The sequence below is a fragment of the Pinus tabuliformis genome, chromosome 5_2 (assembly GCF_031772625.1).
Source record: "Pinus tabuliformis cultivar Carrire ecotype Pingquan chromosome 5_2, CPIR1, whole genome shotgun sequence".
NCBI lineage: Eukaryota > Viridiplantae > Streptophyta > Pinopsida > Pinales > Pinaceae > Pinus > Pinus tabuliformis.
The window spans coordinates 248,211,545-248,232,529 of NC_142306.1; the positions used below are offsets into that span (position 1 = coordinate 248,211,545).

General features: G+C 36.3%; 1 protein-coding gene across 3 annotated transcripts in view; it reads left to right on the forward strand.

The window, feature by feature from the left end:
- The first annotated feature begins 12,488 nt into the window (after nt 1-12,488).
- Nucleotides 12,489-20,985, forward strand: part of LOC149158470 (alpha/beta-Hydrolases superfamily protein) — a 155,448-nt gene continuing 146,951 nt past the window's right edge. The window contains exons 1-4 of one of the 3 annotated variants that reach the window (XM_089436233.1): nt 12,489-12,780; nt 13,778-13,839; nt 14,258-14,393; nt 14,581-14,653. In XM_089436233.1, the coding sequence (XP_089292359.1) occupies nt 12,578-12,780; nt 13,778-13,839; nt 14,258-14,393; nt 14,581-14,653 (474 nt within the window). In that variant the 5' untranslated portion in view covers nt 12,489-12,577. The remainder of the gene's footprint in view (nt 12,781-13,777; nt 13,840-14,257; nt 14,394-14,580; nt 14,654-20,985) is intronic. The other 2 variants (XM_089436235.1, XM_089436234.1) reach the window with 2 other exon arrangements.

The window sequence follows — 20,985 nt, forward strand, 5'->3', positions numbered from 1 at the left end:
GAGTGGAATTCTTGGAAGCAACGACTTCCTGTTCATTATGATGAAGTTCGGTCAGAGCATAGTTCGCTTTCCTATGTCAAGCTCCTTAAAAAATTGAAACTAGGTTTGGTCGGAGCATAGTTCGCTCTCCTATGTCAAGCTCCTTAAAAAATGAAACTGGATCTAGTCGAGCATAGTTCCTGATCTTGTGTCAAGCTCGTTAAAAAATGAAACAAGGGTTATGAGGATAGTTCTTTTACTGTATCAACCTCATTAAAAAATGAAACGACTCCCTTTCCCGATCGAGTCTTTGATTAAGATCTCGTAAAATCCAAGTCGAGTCTTTCCAAGATCTTGAAAGTGAACCTTCATTCCATCCACTTTGTTGAATGCAATGAAGCTTGGGGGGCATGTACCTCATTTTGCGTCATTATGCTGGGGGCATGCAAACTCATAACAAGCATAGTTTTTCGTTTCAAGCTTGTGTAAACATGAAACCGAATCCAAGCAGAGTTCTCCATGGTTCAAGCTTGTGTAAAAATGAACCCATACCTGATTTACCTCTCGTGATTACCGTTTTATCCGCTAATTCTGCTAGATGAGCCTTGGTTGTTTTCATTCCATCGCCACCATCTCTTTGGCCGATCATATGCTTTCACTTGGTTGTTTTACCTTTCCTGAGGGACCGCAGTTATGAGTGGTTTTGTTAGCCAGCCTCTTAACCATTATATGTTTTGAGCAGTTCCACCATTGCCGGAACCAGTTGCTACCCTTTATACCACTCGTTCCTCCAGGACGATTCACCTTTAAGCTCTTTTCTGACTCGTAAAATATGAAAAGATTGCCGAGTATTTTCCCTTTTTGACTCGTTAAAGAGAATAAAAATGGAGGTCTGCTTTCAGCTCTTTTCCAACTGTTTAAAGACGAAAAGATTACCGAGTTTTTCCTCTTGACTCGTTAAACGTAAATAAGAGGCGGTCGTCTTTAAACTCTTTTATGACCATGTAAAGACGAAAAGTTTGTCAGACCCTTGTCGTTTCAGGTTCGTTAACGGTTACGAAACGACGTGATTTCGGTTGCTTTTTTACTTTTTCAGGTCGAAGTCACTAGTCATGAAAAGTACTCCTCAATTGTAATGATCGGGTGGTTCTTTCGAGCATTGTTTTATACTTTTTCGGGCTTGAGAGACACAACTCTACGAAAAAGGACCCCCCTGGAGTTTCCTTTTTTGCTGTCTTTTCAAACTCTCTAAACATGAAAATACACCGAGTTCTTCCTTTGTCAGAATCGTTAAAACTTAATGACATTGGATTCTGTCGAAATGACACTCACAAGCATATGCTATCCCCATAAAGCTTGTCGATAAAAATAACTGGGGTACTCGCCAGAAATGGTGGGGGAAATGGAACCACAATTATTTTCATGTCGGCAGTATGTCGCTCTTGAACATGGCACTTGTCTGCATTCGTGTCTGGGTGGGGACGTCTCATCTTGTTTTTACACTTGCCTCTGTGGGTTTGGGTTATCATGTTTGACCTCTCATCTGCTCATTGCCTTGTCACCATGACCCCTGATCATTTGATGTCAAATACTGCCAAGTCCACTGTCGTGCCGCCAATATGTTCAAGAGAAGTTGACCTCTGCAAAATACTCAACCTCCCTCTGATACCTCACACAAAACATCTTATCCTTCTCTGTCTCATGTCGATGATGTGGGAAACATTATGGCCCACCTTCGATCAAGGTCACTTCCTGTCGACTTCAGCTCATTATCCAAGAAGTTGACCTAAAGACTCCCTTCAGGTGCCTTGGAGCTTGCATGCCTCAATGGCAGGTTCTTCGTGTTCGACGCGAGGTTTTCATCATCGGCCTCCGATCGAATGATTCTACGGGTGTTTGACACCGGCTCACTGATTCGCACGCCGTAGATTGTACCTATAGTACCTTGAGGACCATTATCATTATTGGTGGTACCTCTCGCGTATGTTAACAGTTTTCATCATTGACTGGTAATCAGACGATGTTCTTGCATGTTCGACTTCGACTCCCATATTCACATGCTTGAACTTGTACTTTTTTCGGGTCGAGATGGAGCGCAAGACCCTGGATTTTGTCTGTTGAGATCCAGGTTGCGATTTTGTGGATTATTATGATCATTACATGACTCATTCACTGGATGGCTGCGACCATGCCTGAGTCTGTTTATCGATCCTCACTGGATGGCTGCGCCCATACCTTGGATCTGGATTTTTTATGGACTCTGCTATGGATGGCTGCGCCCATACCACATACATCATGTACTTGAGATATCAATTGTACTTTTTCATGCAGGTTCTCCGGCGACAGTGTTTTCAGTTGGCCATGTTCTTGTAAAGCATTTCACCCTCTCTCTCTCTCTCGGGCCTCATGCTTTAGGGGGCATCTGTTACACAGTAATTTGTCACCGTCCCTGTTACCCCTTCTCCCACACATTGGAGGACTTATTCCGGGACCTGTGAGAAGTGACATAACCTAAAAACACTTGCATTGTATCCCCTTGAGTATGTACTTCATATGCCCTGAAGACACCTTCTGCAAAATACCCATAAAAATAGCCCTTTTTCGATTGGCGTGGTTCCACTGTGTATTACTCGCGCCAATGAGGGAAATCCTCCAAAGAGGGCGCGCCAACTGGTGCTCTGTCGCAGAGTCGCACTCGCGCCAGCCCAGTTGGGTAAAGTTTTTAACAAACAAACTTACAAAGGTTCTTCCTAACCCACTCATGAACTGAATCTATATTGAGTTGGGTCAGTTTGGCTTCGAATCTCCATAGAAAGGAAGTAGTTCTCCACCTCTCATGGAAGCTTCTTAGTGATAAAGCCAATCCCATGAATCTTGTGGATGACCCTAACTCCTTCTCCTCTATCTATAAAAGCTTGTCCTTTTGCCTTTGACAAGTTAGAGTTTCCAAGTTCCAAATTCTAAGTCTCAAAGTCTGAGAATTATTAAGCTCATGCTACAAGAAGCCTTCTTCATTCCCATGAAGCTAAATCTAAAGTGAGGAGATTCTTGTCCAAGTAACCAAGGAGAGAGAGGCTTGTTCCCCATTCCCAACAAGCTTTGCAAGGCATGTGTTGCTAATCACCCAGCCAAAGGAGGATTCGACGTCAGAACTATGGTTGTATTCTTATTTGTTGTTTATCAATAATAGACGACTATCATTATGGTTCCACTCTTATTGTCTTTGTAATGATGATTGAGTTATATCCTTTCTGACTGATATATAGTTGCATCTATTGGATTTTATGCTTGTATTTGTGTTGTTCTTTGCATGTGCAGGTGTCCGTTCACGAGGATCGTGGGGATTGTGACCGGCCGGAGCAAAGGAACGGGAGCGACGACTCTTCTACAAATACTAGCGTTGGAATCTAGGTAGGCCCTCATCATCGATCTTTGATTTGCAATTAGGAACCTGCGTGTTAGCGTTGTTTGATTGTTGCTAGACCCCATTTGGGCTAGTAGGGATCGCCTCTGTCTGCAGAGGGGATTTACCTCCACAACACCTGGAAACCTACAATAGAGGCTTTGACCTATAAACCATTGAGCTAAGCATGAAACCCATGCTTTAATAAGTCAATTTCCTTTACAATAAAATTTCTTTTTCTTTATTTTGACAAATACATTACATCATGACTCAAATACAATTATGAAGACCGACACTAGCTATATTTTTCAACACCCCATTCCTTGCCAAAAAAATTCATCCCTTCTCTTGCCATACCTCATCCTTCATTAGAGACTTTGTCGATTTCATCCATAAAACCAAACACCTAAATCTTGACATAAATGACATCATGGTCAACTTTGATGTTGTCTCCTTATTTACCAGAATCCTTGTCTCAAATCCATTAACCATATATCCAAACATATTGACTCTAAAACCCTTTCCATTATCAAAAATTGCCTCACCACCACTTTCTTCACCTTTAATGGAGTTTGCTACGAGCAAACTAGGGGCACGACCATGGGTTCTTCCCTATCCCCTGTTTTTGCCAACATTTTTATGGAGCACTTCAAAACCTCAGCCCTTGAAAGGTTCCACTTAAAACCCAAATGTTGGAAATGATTTGTTGATGACACCTTTGATATCTAGTCCCATGGTATTCCATCCCTCCAATCCTTCCTTTCCCATATTAATCATATTTCTCTTCTCATCCAATTTACTATGGAACTTGAAGCTAACCATTCCCTTCCCTTTCTTGACGTACTTGTCTCTTGCCTTCTTGATGGTTCTCTTACCCACCAAGTTTATCAAAAGAAGACTAATATTGATAGGTGCCTGCATGCCAACTTTCACCATCAGCCTGCTCAAAAGCTTGTTGTGCTTAAAACTATTGTTACTCGAGCCATTCATATTTCTTCCTCAAAATCATTCTCCAAACAAAATCCCATCAGACTAAGGCTATTGCAGTAAATGGTTACTCATCACCACAGATAAAAGAAGGTATTGCATTTAACTCTCCACCCAAATCATAAAAACCTCTCTAGCAATCCACCCTTGGCCAAAATTTTCCAATCATACATTTAGGGGATTACTATTCATATTTCAAATTCATTTCTAAAAATAACATCAACACCTTTTTCAAGCCCCATAAAACTCTCAACCAACTCTTCAGATCTTCGAAAGACAAGAATGATCCTATGCATGCCCTTGGATTTTATGAGACCCCTTGCTCCTTCGGAATGTCTTACATAAGACAAATTGGAAGATCCTTTAAAGTCTTCCTTAAAGAACATACAATTGACAACTACCATAACAGAATCGCACAATCCACCATCATTGAACACTCCCACAATACTAACATTTAATTTATTTTAACAAAACCAAAATCTTGGCCTCTACCTCCTTCCACTCGAACTGTGCCATCATATAAGCTCTTGAAATTGAAAATTATCCTCACAAATTTAATCGCGAAGATGGATATAAGTTGAGACATTCTTGGAAATCCACTACCCATTTTTGTTCCCATGAACCTAATCTTCCTAACAATGATCTCGATCCTAACCATTCTTAGTGCCCCCTTTCCTTTCACCACTTCCTTGATCTTCTTTGTTCCTTGATTACCTTGTTTAAGGAAAGAATAGGGTAAGGAAGATGATTTAACAATTGGGTAAGTAATATTAGAGTAAAGGAAGGAATTATATAGGTTTAAGGATGAAACAGACAAAAGAAAGTTGGGGGAGGGGTGGTGGTGGCCCAAAAAAGGGAGAGATAAGACAAAAGGGAGGGTGGGGAGGAGAATAAGGTAAAGTAAGAAAAGAGGAGGGAGGTGGAGAAATGGTTAATCAAGGAACAAAGAATGTCAATAGAATGGTGAAATGGAAGGGGGTACTAAGAATGGTTAAGGTTGCCATCAATGTTAGGGGGATCAAGTTTACTAGATAAAATTTGGATAGCGGGTTTCCAAGACTGGCTTAACTTATATCCACCTTCACCGTTAAAGTTGTTAGGATTATTTTCGCTTTCAGAGCTTCTTTGACAACATAGTTCGAGTGGAAGGTGGTAGATGCCAAGATTTTGGTTTCACCAAAACAGATTAAATGTTTGGTATTATGGGAGTGTTCAATGATGCCATATTTTGCAATCCTATTATTGTAGTTGTTTGCCATATGTTCTTAAAGGTAGGATTTAAAGGATCTCCCAATTTGTCCTCTGTGAAAAAATCCATAAGAGCAAGGGATCTCATAGACTCTAGGGCCAACCATGGGGTCATTCTTGTCTTTGACATATCTGAAGAGTTGAATGAGAGTTTTATGGGGCTTGAACAGGGTTTTGATGTTCTTTTTATAAAGGACTTTGGAAATATGATCCGAAATCCCTTGAATGTATGGTAGTGATACTTTGGCCAAGGGTGGATTTCTAGAGAGGTTTTAAGGATTTGAGTAGAGAGCTAAATGTACTGCCTTTTTTTTATCTAAGAAGATGAGTAAACATTAGTTTTAACACTCTTTGTGATATCAACTTTTTGATTAGAGAATGATTGTGAGGAAGAAATTTGAATGGCTTGAGTAACAATATTTTTAAGCACGTCATACTTTCGAGTAGGATGATGTTGAGAGTTTGCATAAAGGTACCTATCAATTTGAGTCTTCTTTCGAGAAACTTTGTGGGTTAGAGAACCATGAAGGAGCTGAGAAACAAGGATGTCAAGAAAGTGAAGGGAATGATTATTTTTAAGCTCCATAGTAAACCGAATGTTAGGAGAAATGTGATTAAGATGGGAAAGGAAGGCTTGGAAGCTAGCATACCCCAGGACTAGATAACCAAGGTGTCATCAACAACACATTTCCAACATTTTGGTTTCAAGTGGAAACTTTCAAGGGCTAAGGTTTCAAAGTGCTCCATAAAAATGTTGGAAACAACATGGGAAAGGGAGGAACCCATGGTCATGCCCTCGTTTTTCTCATAGCAAACTCCATTAAAAGTGAAGAAAGTGATGCTCAGGCAAATTTTGATAAGGCCAAGGGTTTTAGAGTCAACAATTTTAAATATGAGGTCAATGACTTCCAAGACAAGGATTTTGGTAATTAAAGAGAAGACAACAAAGTTGACCATGGTGTCATTTTTGTCAAGCTTTAGGTGTTTGGTTTTGTCGTTGAAATCAACAAAGTCTTTAATGAAGGATGGGGTATGGCTGGAGAAGGGATGATTTTTTTTTAGCAAGGAATTGGGAAAGGTTTAAATATGAGGTCAATGACTTCCAAGACAAGGATTTTGGTAAATAAAGAGAAGACAACAAAGTTGACCATGGTGTCATTTTTGTCAAGCTTTAGGTGTTTGGTTTTGTCATTGAAATAAACAAAGTCTTTAATGAAAGATGGGGTATGGCTGGAGAAGGGATGATTTTTTTTAGCAAGGAATTAGGAAAGGGCATGAGTGGGGACCCCAACATTCTCATTTTAAATTTTGATAAATGAAATGTATCTGTTGTCCTGAATTCCTCAGATTACCAATATAAAATGCTTGAGCTCTTTTCCTCCTCCTCACAGAACCCCTTAACTAAGAAACCCATCAAATCAATGACAAACAATGTCACTAAAGCCATTAAAAAATCCTTCTTGGACACATATATCAAAAAAGTTCTCATTCCCCTTTACTCCATTACCCCCAGGATCTATGGTCAACCTAAAATCCATAATAAGGATATCCCCTCCAAACCCATTATGAACGCCATCGATGGCTCCACCCATGCCCTTTCCCTATTCCTTACCAAAAAATTTCATCCCTTCTCTGGCCATATCTCATCCTTCATTAGAGACTCTGTCAATTTCATCCATAAAACTAAACACCTAAAGCTTGATAGAAATGACATCATGGTCAACTTCGATGTTGTATCCTTATTTAACTAATACCTTGTCTCAAAATCCATTGACCTTATAACCAAACTTATTGACTCTAAGACCCTTTCCCTTATCAAAATTTGCTTGACCACCACTTTCTTCAATTTTAATGGAGTTTGCTATAGGCAAATTGAGGGCACGACCATGGGTACCTCCCTATCCCCTATTGTTTCCAATATTTTTATGAAACACTTCAAAACCTTAGCCCTTGAAATCTTCCACTTAAAACCCCAATATTGGAAATGATTTGTTGATGGCACCTTTGTTATCTAATCCCATAGTATGCCAACCCTCCAAGCCTTCCTTTCCCATTTTAATCACATTTCTTCTCTCATCTAGTTTACTATGGAGCTTGGAGCTATCCATTCCCTTCCCTTTCTTGATGTACTCATCTCTCGACTTCTTGATGGTTCTCTTCCCCAACAATTTTATTGAAATAAGACTCATACTGATAGGTACCTCCATGCCAGCTTTCACCATCATCTTGCTCAAAAGTTTGTTGTGCTTAAAACTCTTGTTACTCGAGCCATTTAGATTTCTTCCTCACAATCATTCTCCAATGGAAATCACAACACACTAAGGTTGTTAAAGCCAATGGTTATTTGTCATCCCAGATAAAAAAGAGGTATTCTATTCAGCTCTCCACCCAAATCCCAAAAACCTCTTCAAAAATCCACCCTTGTCCAAAGTTTCACTATCATACATTTAAGGGATTACAAATCATATTTCCAAAGTCCTTTCTAAAAATAACATCAAAGTCTTTTTCAAGCCCCATAAAATTCTCAACTAGCTCTTCAGATCAACCAAAGAAAAGAATGATCCTATGCATGTTCTTGGAGGTTATGAGATCCCTTACTCATTCAGAACATCTCACATAGGACAAACTGGGAGATCCTTTAAAGCTCGCCTTAAAGAACATACGACTGACAACTACCATAACAAAATAAAAAAATCCACCATTGCTAAACACTCCCACAATACTAACATTTAGTCTATTTTAACAAAACTAAAATGTTGGCCTCTACCTCCTTCCACTCAAGTCGTGCCATTAGAGAAGCTCTGGAAATTGAAATGCATCCTCACAAATTTAATCATGAAGATGGATATAAAATGAGCCATTCTTGGAAACCCACTACCCATTTTTGCTCCAATAAACCTAATCTCCCTAACATTGATCTCAATCTTATTCATTCTTAATGCTCCCTTCCCCTTCACCGCTCCCTTGATCTTCTTTGTTCCTTGATTACCTTGTTCAACACCCGCCCCCCTCCAACACTTTTGTTTGTTTGTTTCATCCTTAATCCTATCTAATTCCTTCATTTACTCTAATATTATTTACCTTATTCTTAATACAATCTAATGTAATCTCATGAAATAAAATATCTATTTTTCTCTCCTTATCCCCTTATTCCCATCACTTTCTTTATCATTATTAATCATACTTTTCAAGTCTAAATCTAATAATAACCTTTAATACTATGTTAATACTATTTTAATATTTAATCAAAATATTTATTTCTTTTAATTATTTATTCTTTTATTAATAATAATTCCATTTTTTTTGGTAAAATCTAACCCATAATCTCTTTTGTATTAAATTCAATTTAATAATATTTATTAATAATTTGATTTAACAATTTTAATTATACTTCAAATCCCATTCATATTTTAATTGAATTATTCTTACTTTTAATTATTCCTCTAATCTCGCCCATGGGGCATAAAATAAATTGTGACAAGGTGTTTTGTTAAGACACTCTGCCGTGAAAAGGTAGTCTGGTTGGAAACTCCATGGGCAAAATGGGCAAAAATTCAATCATGCTAAACGCTGGCGTGGTGCCCCTGGGTCACAAATACTCAAGCCACAGGTTAGTTGTGCTAGTCATCTTAGGGCTCACATTGAGTTAAGAATTAGTAAAATCACATTGAATTGTGTCTATGAATACGAAATCTCATTTATAAAACAAAAAATAATATATGCCAAGGTGAGACTTTGAAATACATTATTTTGATTTTTTATTGTTTCGACTTGCTTTTTTGTTTATATATATATATATATATATATATATTAATTTGATAATATTTTTATATATTTAATTGGATGATTATTTAATATAAATTCTATTTTAAATTAAATTTAATAAAGAGAATACTAGTTATATTTTTTTAATGTTTAAAATATATCTTATCAAAATATAAATCTATTAATTTTCAATTATTTTAAGTATTTTTCTTTTATTTTAATTAAAAACTATACCATTTTATATATTCCCAGGATACCACATATTAAATATTACCAATCTAAATACTAAATTTGTGTATAAGACCCCTAAACCAATCTTGTACTTAAAACATCACTTTTATTATCTTTAAAATTGGAGATAAATATAATCCCTCTAATTTTACAACCATTATGGTTATTCTCATCTTAGTCAAGCTATATGGAAGTATTTTTAAAAAGGAAGATTAACATAAGGCTCCAAAGCCATGGAAAAAGAGCTAAAGGTCAAATTAGCTTTAAAGACTATCATACCACTCTCTACCATTTTGTTATGCTTAAAATCATTATAGAAAATATTCTATAATAAAACCAAACTCTTTTATTTTTGCATTGATTTTAGAATATCTATTGAAACTCATTCAACATAGTTATAAATTAAATCTTTAATTAAATTGTTAAATTTATATTTTAATAAGAAATAGTTTACTCGGTATAAAATTGTAATATATATATTTTTATTATTTTTTAAATTATATATTTATTAATTAAATTTTTAATAATTTAAAATGTTTTATTTGATGTATCTTTAATTTTGTTCACTTAAATCTAAATAAAATATAAGAAAATATCATTGCCCATAAAACAATTTCAACCTTTTTATATATATATATGTGTGTAAAATAACATTTCGATAAATACTAACAAGTGAATCATATATATATATATATATATTTATTTATGATAATATTTCTAAAATGTAAATGATAATTACTGGTAACAAGCTAATAGCATTTGAGCAAGGGTAGTAGTAGAATATCATATCTATCCATATCACACTTTTGCTTAGTGCCATACCCATATTTGATGTCAAGAATAAGGGAAGCATATGTAGTGGATCTAATCTAAACCCTCAAATTCACATGGTCATGGGTCATCTTAGTAATTATCAATTGGTTACCATCAAGGCAAAATTTTTACTTCAATTTAGATACATTTAAACTAAGGGCTATAACATAATTATCTCTCACATGTGTATGATTAAATTAGTAAACTATTATTTTGAATTTTGTAACAAATGCATAGATTCTCATTATCTCTCACATGTATATGATTAAATTAGTAAACTATTATTTTGAATTTTGTAATAAATGCATAAATTCTCATTGTCTCTCACATGTATATGATTAAATTAGTAAATTATTATTTTGAATTTTGTAATAAATGCATAAATTCTCTTTGAAATCAGCCTAGTATTGGTGGAGAGCAATTATTATTCATTAAATACAATCCAACTAAAATCTTAATCTTGTTGTCCTCTTTAAATTTATAAAAACTTAACATAGTCAAATAAAGTTTATTATGAAAGTCACAAGAGTTTAGAATTTACATAATTTAATGCTTACAATTCAACAAAATTAGTTAAACAATACAATGATTTATATACCCTAAATTTCTAGAACTATTGTTCTTAGAAAAAAAATAGCATTCCTTTCTTTATATGAAGCAGTCCTTTTCACATTTACTTACTACATAGCCCTAGATGTGTTTTGTTCAATGTGAGAGTTAATTAATATCTTTCAAAGTCCAATAATTAAACTAAGTGACATGAAATGCTAACTGTGCAGCCTTGTTTATACATTACAAATATGACCAATTAAAAATATGGAATAAAATGTAACTAGTGATTAAAATCATGGATTAAATTGTAACTAGCCCAGTTGAAAAATCAAAAGAATCCTAACTTAATCAATGGTGGAGCATTAATAAATTGTTTTAGCATTTTCAATAATAGTCAAATACGTTGTTGGGTGATAATGGGGCAATTTTCTCCAAAACCATTAAATAACCTCACAGAATAAATGATATATGGAAAAGTAAATTTATTTAATTATAAAAAAAATTAATTATAATTTGTCCCTTTATAAATTATAAACAAAAGTTATATAGTAGCAAGTACCCACCACTTCGTTTAAATATAGCTTAATTGAAGTAAAAAACAAAATATTTCATCATAAAAATAAAACAATTAATAAAATATTGTATTGTGGAAGGCCATCATCAAAGGATTAAGAAATATGATTAAATGTTTTTATTTATATTAACATATATAAACGGAGTTGTCTTTAGTGCCGTTTTTTGGACTTTCGGGTGTCGGAAGCCGACGGAAAAATTTGAGGTGAAATTTTGATTTTTGTTATTTAAACTGGTTTTTTTGATTGTATATATGGATTCAACACTTGAAAAACCCCTAGGGCACTTCGATTGTGCAGAGGTTACCCATCAAACTTGTGGCTTCAATAAATTCCTGCGGGATTTTAAAGAAATTAGACGGGAAAAACTTCAAAAAAATCAACTCGTATATAAACTTTAATATATATATATATATATATATATATATATATATATATATATATATATATATATTATATGATGATGATGATGATAACTTACTATTAAATTTATTAAAGTATGATTTTAATATATTAATAGCTCATCTTAAATTGAAAATATGGAAGAAAAAAATATAATTCATGAAAATAGAAGTAATAAAAACATGAGTTAAATAAAAAGTAAATAAAATAAAAAAATTAGTAAGTAACAAAAATTAAAATTACTAAACAACTCATAATAATACTTCAACCAATAACTTTACAAATAAATAAATTAAAAAAATAACAAAATTAAATTCTTAATATTAAACTATAAATAAAAACACTAAATTTTTGGTACAACACTCAATACTTAATACCATAACAACTATTTAATACCATTTTTATATAAATTTAATACCAAAAATCCCATGCAATGAAACTAATTTAAAAAATTCAAAATAATCCTCACATTCCAATAGATCATAAACAACATGACACATCTAGGGGAACGCTCTTTAAATAGTTTACTCTGATTTAAAATAAAGTACCCACTCCCCGCCTTTGCCAGACGGCTTTGTAAGATTTGAATGCTGTGCTGGTCTAAAAATGCTGCTCGGGTATATATATGAATGAGGAAGTAATAGAGCGTTATAGCAAAATAGCACCAGCAATGGCAGACACACGCCCCTCCAAGAGAAGCCGTACGAAGGAGAGCAAGGTGGAGGAGTCTAATACTTCGCCACCCCCGGAAGATAATGAAAATAAAAAGCCTCTGTTAGTCTTTGCTCATGGCGCCGGAGCTCCGTCAACCTCCGAATGGATGATAAGGTATGTTTTTTTCTCTGAAGATCTTTTTGAATTTTCTTCTCTTTCCAATTAAAATGGGTTATAGCCAAACCTTTTACTTCTGCTTCCAAGTTTTTGAAAACCTCAAATGATTACTGGTGACTTAAATCTGGGTGTAATTTTAAGCTTGCCCGTGGGGATGGGGATTTGAACCTTCACTAAAATAACTCACAATGGCCAATTAGTGCACAGTCTGGAAGAGAGATCTTATGTGCTATACATATTTACACATTTTCCACTAATGAGGCTCCCTACTATGAGTGTGATTGTGAGTCGAGCTATCTAAGCTGCTCCAAGACCAGGTCCTGATTCCTTTGGGAGCTGAAAAAGTCTCTGTTAGGAACTTTCCTGGCCCCATGGGATTAAGTCAACCTACCTGCTCTTGCTCCGTTGACTTTATATTTATTTGGCTCTCCCGCTTAGATGCCAAGATTGAGGGATAACCATTCCATCAGAATGAGCATTGCCCATGACTTGCGTTTGCCCTCTCAAAGAGGCATGCTATTTGAGTGGGATGGACAACAGCAAGAATGGTACCTAGTAGACGACCTAATACTTTTCTAACGTCACTAGTGAATCAATCCCCATTTGCAGAGTTCATAATTATAATGTGATTTAAATGGGATAGCATCTGATTTAGCAAATGACAGCTAAATAAGGTCAGCTGCAGCAAAAGAGGCCCAATGACGGACAGAACCAACCCACCCTTCCAGGGACAGTACTTCTGATTTAGCAATGATAGCTAAATTAGGTCAATTTTAGCAGCAGTTGGGTAATGCTGGACAGAACCAACCCACCGAGTCTTACTCATTGAGATATTACTTTGTGCTGCCACTTAATATCAAATTACCAAGTCGTAGTACTCTTGAACTCTGCTTACAGAAGGCATTTAACAGGCTAAGGGGCGTACATTATTTCTCGTGTGTGCATTATTGCATATGGTGCTCTGTTGTGATATCGAATTATGTTGGTGTAATAGATGGAAGAATATGCTGGCATCTGCAACTGATGCTGTGGAAGTTGTTACTTTCGACTATCCTTGTAAGTTGAACCATTTATTTTCATTTTATTATTATTTTTTTGTTTTTTAAATTGAATTGAAATGCATAAGTTAGATTGAATTAAAAGAATTGGCTTTACTAATTTAGGTAACTGATATTGCCTTTCCATGAATGTTGTCGGACATTTATGCATTATGAAATTATTGAACAGATTAGTTTAATAGAGTTTAGAACTTTGGTCTCATGATAACTGGGTGGCATTATGTTTAAACTTCAGCTTCATGAATTGTGACAAACACATCCAATGTTAGCCCCACATACTGCACAAGCACATGGGAAGCTAGAGCCACTGTCGTTTAGGAAGCTCTGTTTACCATGGTCACTTCTCTTGATCGGCCATCTTAGAAATTATAGTAGTGGATGAGTAGCTTAGTCTAAAATTGACATAAAACATGCAGATCTTTCTGGAGGAAAACATGGGGCACCTCCTAAGGCAGAAAAACTGGTTGATGCGCATGTTGATGAAGTGAAGAAAGCTGTTACCAAGTATCCAGGACACCCATTAGTGCTGGTTGGAAAATCCATGGGTTCAAGGTATTGAACTCATTTGCACATGCTTCTGATATTAGGAACTGTCAACAAAGTCACATGATTTGGATGCGAGGTGATTCTAATAGTAAAATTATGGCTTCTTTTAATGTCAGGAAGAGATTTTGTTTGATATGCACAACTCTACATTCAGAGCGTGGATTAATTTTAATTTCATGCTTTTTATGGGCAGGGTAAGTTGCATGGTAGCAGAGAGGGAAGATATTGCTGCTTCTGCAGTAATATGCTTGGGTTATCCACTTAAGGTGTGGTAGATTTTGTTTGTTTGGTGCTTATTTTAAATGATAAATTGATGATAGCGTGATGTATATAATTTTTTTTTTTTAGAGTTTGAGTCCTTGAATTTTAATTGCAAAGAACCATGAATTACATCCTGGACAAACTGATGAATTGAGGCCGTAAGAATGAACATATTGATATAAAAAAAGATTGAAAAATGTGAGATTTGTTTCTTTAATATCTTTGTTTCAATTTAATTCAAAATTCAAATCAAAGTGTTCAATCATATAGCTATTCAACTTTAAAGATTTACAAGTATCCCTTTGGAAGTTTTGCGCTATTGTAATGATTCCTAGTCTTTATGAGCATGCTTCTTGTTATTATGAATCCAAGTTCGTTGACCATACTATTTCTACCCTTGAATCATTCCTTGAGCTGTTATTTAAATTTTGTCATTTTGTCTTGCTCTTGTATATGCTAAGGCTAATTTATGGTGATTATTTTGGCTGGCATTTTAAGGCCATATTCTCAAATTGAAGATTCAATTGATCATTTTTTAATTTGATATAATTTAATTTGTCATTAAATTCATGATTGTTTGTCTATTTGTTCAGTTGAGCTTAGATTTATACGTTGGTGTAATTTATGGGGTTGAAAGGTTTGATTTATGTTACTTGCATAATGTAATGTACCGTATGGATTAATTGCCCAAGGGAGGATGAAGTAGCCTATCCAACCCCATAGGCTATAGTCATTGATAAAGGGAAATCCATTATCCAATGTTTTGGGGCAACATTGGGTAAAGTTTGGGGTAGCTGGGGAAAAAGCCCTGTAATTGCATAAAATGTTTAGGCACTGCGACAACAGTTCAGATCGGGGGTTGTCACCCTGATCCCCAATCTCTCTGTTTAAGCTGTCTCCCAACAATAGGCTAAGGGGGGTAGACCCTACGGAAATGGAATGAAGAAGAACTAGTTGGGAACGAACTGGTTCGCGAGACGCAGTCAAGCGACCAATTACTTGTTTTAGATTTAGCGAGACTTATAGGATTCGATTAGATTTAAACAATTGGTACCAGTGCCTTATGGAGTCAACTATTTGGCTAGGAAATTTAGGACCAAGTAATTGATGAACAACTGCTGCTTGGATGAATAACTATCTTATATGAAATGCAGATCCTAAAACTAATGTGAGATGCAAGAATCTTGGTTAATTTTAGTTAAGTGCTTATCTAAGTTTTAACCCTTTGATCCTTTCTATATTGAGTCTGATTTCGTAGTAAGTGGCAAAGAGAAGATAAGGTGAAGCACACTAAGGTGTGATTAATGATACCTCTCTTGAAAATCTAACATACCCAGTGCCTCTGGTGTTGTAGAGAGTTGTGGCTCTGACGACTGCAAGGTCACCATTTTAAGTACTATTAAAACCAAACTTCTCAAGCAAGGATGGATGGGTACCTTTCTTTTTATTGACCAAGCTTATGCTTGGAAGTAAATTTTAATAATGCAAGACTAACTTAATATGCAAATGCATGAGACGATTAGAAGATGGAACAAGATGAAGCCAGATCAAGGATTGAAAGTGCTTATGTCATGATTTATTTTTGAGCTATATGCCAAAGCCTTTAATCGCCAAAATGAATATTCACTTCACTAGACTAAAAGATAAACTTCTAAGCAATATGCTTAAAATATCACAAATTAATTCCCAATTAAATGACAAGCTTATCACTTCAATTTATCTAGATTCTTTCCAATGCAATTATAGCTCAAAGAGAACAAAAATCTCTTCACAATTCTTTAATATCAATGCCAATCATATAGATGTTTAAAAAATACTCGAAAGATATGCAATTTACCACAATTCCATAGAAGAATACTTAACAATTAGTTGAAAAATTCTCAAAAAATTATGCAATAAATATCCAAAAATTGAAGTAATTAAAACCACGCTTAGAGTTAATTAAACAATGAGCAATCTCAATAGATGTCAAGCATAAAAATGTTAAAAAACCCTTAACATGCAAAAGACTTAAGCGATTAAATTTCGAAAATTACTTACCATGAAGCACCATGAAATTTAAATGCTAAACACTTCAAACAATTTCGGATTCAAAATAATTTTCTTGAGTGCTCCAATCTAGAAAATTTTCTTATAGTCAAACTTTAGAGATAATTTAAAATATTTAAATGTGCTTGGACTATAGAAGAAATTTAAATTTTTACCCCTAAAAGAATTTTGCTTTTAAGATTTAAAAAATCCCAAACCCTTAACACAAAAAACCCCAAAAAATGAACTTTAGATTTAATAATTTATATTATTCCCTTTGGCAATTTTAATGTGATAAGTTTTATGAATGATGATTAAAATTTTAATATGGCAAATGATTAATTAATTTTTCAAAAGGCCACAAAAAAAATTTAAATTTGAAATTTTAAGACTTTGAAAAATCAAAGTCACACTTAAAAAATTAAAATCGAAAAAGCTTGGGATAACAAAGCAATTAAACAAAATTCCAAAGAAAGAAAACAAAGGGAAAAGGGTGCTAGGGTTTTTGAAGGCAAAAGAGAAAAATCGTATGGAGAAGAGAGAGAAGGGACGAGGGGAGGATGGGAGCGCAGAGGCTCGAGCAGCGAAAGGAAAAGAACAAGGAGGAGAAGCTGCGAGCGTGAATGAGGGAGCGCTTTTGTGTGCATGTCGGTTGACAGCGAAATAGCTCAAAGGAGGGATGCGAATAAGGACGAGGGAAGACACAGGAATGAAGGACACAGAGAGCGCCGCAGATAGAGAAGTTTGCAGGTCGAAGGAGCCACAAAGTGAGGAATGCCGCAGAGGAATGGCAACGCGCAGGAAAAGAAGGGTTCACGCACCGGTTGAGGAAGCAACGAGAGGAAATGCAGGTTGACGGGGCAACCAGAAGGGACGAGAAGCAATAGGAAAGTCTAGGGTTTCGAAGAAGGATGGAGGATCGAAGGAACTCAGACAGCGAGGGGAAGAAGGAAATGCTAGCCGAGGGAAAGGGAAAACATAGCAGGAGAGGAGGGAATATGCATAGGACGAGGAGAAGGCAACGATTTGAGGGAGCAAAGAAAGAAAAAACGCAAGGGTTAGGTCCAAAACTTAAAAAAAAAATATTTTTCCAGAACTTTTATTTAAAAATCTCAGAAATTTTATGAACAAATCCAGATTTAAATTTCTTTCTTGCACATAAAAAATTTCTGAGACAGGATCTTGCCCTCCAGGGCATAGATCTGTCTCAGATCTTAAAAAAATTCTTTAAAAAACCTTCAAATCAGCACCTACAAAATGGAAAACGAAAATAATACCCAGATCTCGATATATACAAAAAACTAAGCAAAACCCTAGAACCCAAGCTGAAATCTTTAGATATATACAAAATATTTATAGATCTATGCACAAGAGTTGCAGATCTATAAGATTTGTGTTAAGTTTAGGTATGTTCTATGCTTAGAATAATTTATTTCAATTTTCATAGTTAGCTCAATATCTTTTCTAGATTAGCAATCACATCAACATTAAAGTAAACTGCAGATAGAACATAAACATAAATCGCAAAAGACAAGCCAAGACAAGAGGACACAAGATGTGGCGCTAGCCAGGGACAAACCCCAATGTGGGGAAACCCTTGATAAATTCTTCTTATATGTTCTTCAATAGTTCAACACAGAGAGAGAGAGATAGTACATATACAACATAAGTCAACAGTTTGACTTATCTAAATAAGAACATAGATCATCTCTAAGTAGATGATACATGAGGTACTTGAACTTAGTTGAAGACACGTTACTTCAATTGATTCTTCCAGGTAACTCCATCACCATGCTGCACCTCATTGTGCTGCACCATGCTGCACCCATCATCACCATGCTGCATCTCATCATGCTTCACTAATCATGACTGTACCCATCACTGTACTACATCATGTACTTGCTGTCCCATGTGCCATTGCTGCACCATGCTGTCACACTACTTGTCCCAATGTTTAACACTGGTGTACCTTGCTGCCACACATGCTGTCCCAATGTTTAGTACTGCTATACCTTGCTGTCACACATGTTGTCCCAATGTTTGCTGCACCAAGCACCATTGCCTAGCTGTTCCCTTTACCATGCTCCAACCAATGTTTTTAAAACCGGAACCGGTGATCGGACCGGTCCACCTAATGAACCGGTTTACCGACCGGAACCGGTCTAACCGGGACTGGTTTGGTCTAAACGAACCGGTTTTAAAAAAATATATTAAATAATTAATTTTTAATGAAACAAAACTATTTTTAAGATGTAAAACCATGATTCCAAGCCAATAGAGACAAAATATGCAAAGTTTGCTCATTTATATACCATGTAAAGGTGAATATATCAAAATGGCACCGAGTGCAATACATATCATCGACAAAATAGAAAAATACATAAGAAATGAGGCTTTAAATGGCCTATAAAGTCCAAAAACAATGTTGCAAGCTATGAGGCCATTGGCCTACTACAAGTCTACAGTGTACACATGATCAATCATCAAGTTCATCACCACTACTAGACACAAGATCATCATCAGGAGCTACATAGACATCATCTGGTTCAGAGTCTGAGGATGCCTCAGCCTGATCTACAACCTCAGTATCAATGCCACCAATGACAATAGAAGTGGACCTAATGGAAGCACGAGTTTGTCGACCTGCATGACTAGTGCCTTCCATTGGTTCTTTGCCTTTCCTTGATGCCGCTACTGATCCTAGTTCTGATGCCACCACATAATCTGCTTCATCCCCTGCTAAAGCCATGTCGATATCAAAATCAGCGTCAAACACAGGTTCTTTAGTCTCCTCCACCCATTCTGATGTTGGATCAATATCGTCCAACACAATGGGATCTAGATCGGGAGTTTTGCTCATCATTTGGAGCTTCGATTACATTTATTGTTTACCCCAAACCATGAAATCCTGAAAACCATTAAGTCTGCTGAATTTTGAGTGAAATCTAAAATTCTAGTTTCTCCATATGAAATCCAATGAGGTCGAAACCACTCTCAAACATCCTGAGTCATTTCATGGTAATGTTAAAAATTTAAGTAAAAGGATGAAAATGAAAATTAAAGGAAATGTCACTTTTACTTTAAGAATTTAACATTACCATTTATTGCCAACATTGTTAGGGTTGAAACACCCTTAGTTTCCCCCCAAAAACCCTAAAACACAGTCAGAAATATGCTTTTTTAACTTTACGGTGGGCGTGCCTAAAACCGGCCGGTTTAGGACAAAACCGGCCGGTTTGATACAAACCGGCCGGTTCCGTCCTAAACCGGCCGGTTTTCACTGGTTAGGGCAAAAAAATGGAGAAATGGGCATTCAAACCGGGTTTTTTGGCCGGTTTAGACCGGCTGGCTTGCTAACCGGCCGGTTAGACCAGTAACCGGTTTTTAAAAATGGTTTTTAAAACATTGGCTCCAACAAGCACCATTGCCTAGCTGTCCCATTTTCCATGTTGTACTAAGCACCATTGCCTAGCTATCCCATTTGGCATGCTGTACCTTGTCATAGCCTGCTGTCTTATTGCTTTGTCCACCAAGTATCCTAGCCTTGCTGTACCATTTGCTTTCTCCACCAAATGACCTTGCTGTCCCATGTGTCTAGCTGCCAATACACCATACAAATGCTGCTCCAAACAGTTTATGTGCTGTTGTTCATGACTGTTTTGGTTAGGGCACTAGGGCAGACCTAAACTCCTCACACAGTCCTTGAACAGCCTTATGGAAAACTGCGACATACGCTTGAGAGACACCTCCTTTGCTACGCTGCTGCCGAAAGTCAATATCAGCCCTTAATCTGCCCCTATGCAAGCCTTGCTGTGGTGCTAAGGCCTGCGGCCTAGCACACAGCAATCCTGTAGGCTTAGGTCCCTAAAATAGTGCCTAAACCAACAACATTTAGCCCTTAAGGGCTTGGCATAACACACTGCATAGTTGGCCTCCATTGCAGCAACTCGGACCCCAAAACAATCCTCCTATTCCACGCTGTTCCAACCTCCTTATGCTGCGGCTAGGGCATGTTATAACCCTCCTTAACTGTGGCTAGGTACCACTCATTTAAGGCCTCCTCTATAGCGTTATTTCTCCATCCTAGGACTGCGACTAGGTTCCTTTAGGTAGCGTATAGAAGTAGGGGTCTCCTCCCTTGAATTCATCCTCCTTAGGACTGTGTTAGGGCATCCTCCTTAGGATTGTGTAGATCATCTAGGACTGCATTTAGGGCTTGTAGAGGGCAGCGTGTAGGCCTCCTTCCCTCCTGCGTCTTAGGGCTACTTCCTCCTAGATTTTTCTCACACTAAAACCCAGAACAAGTGGA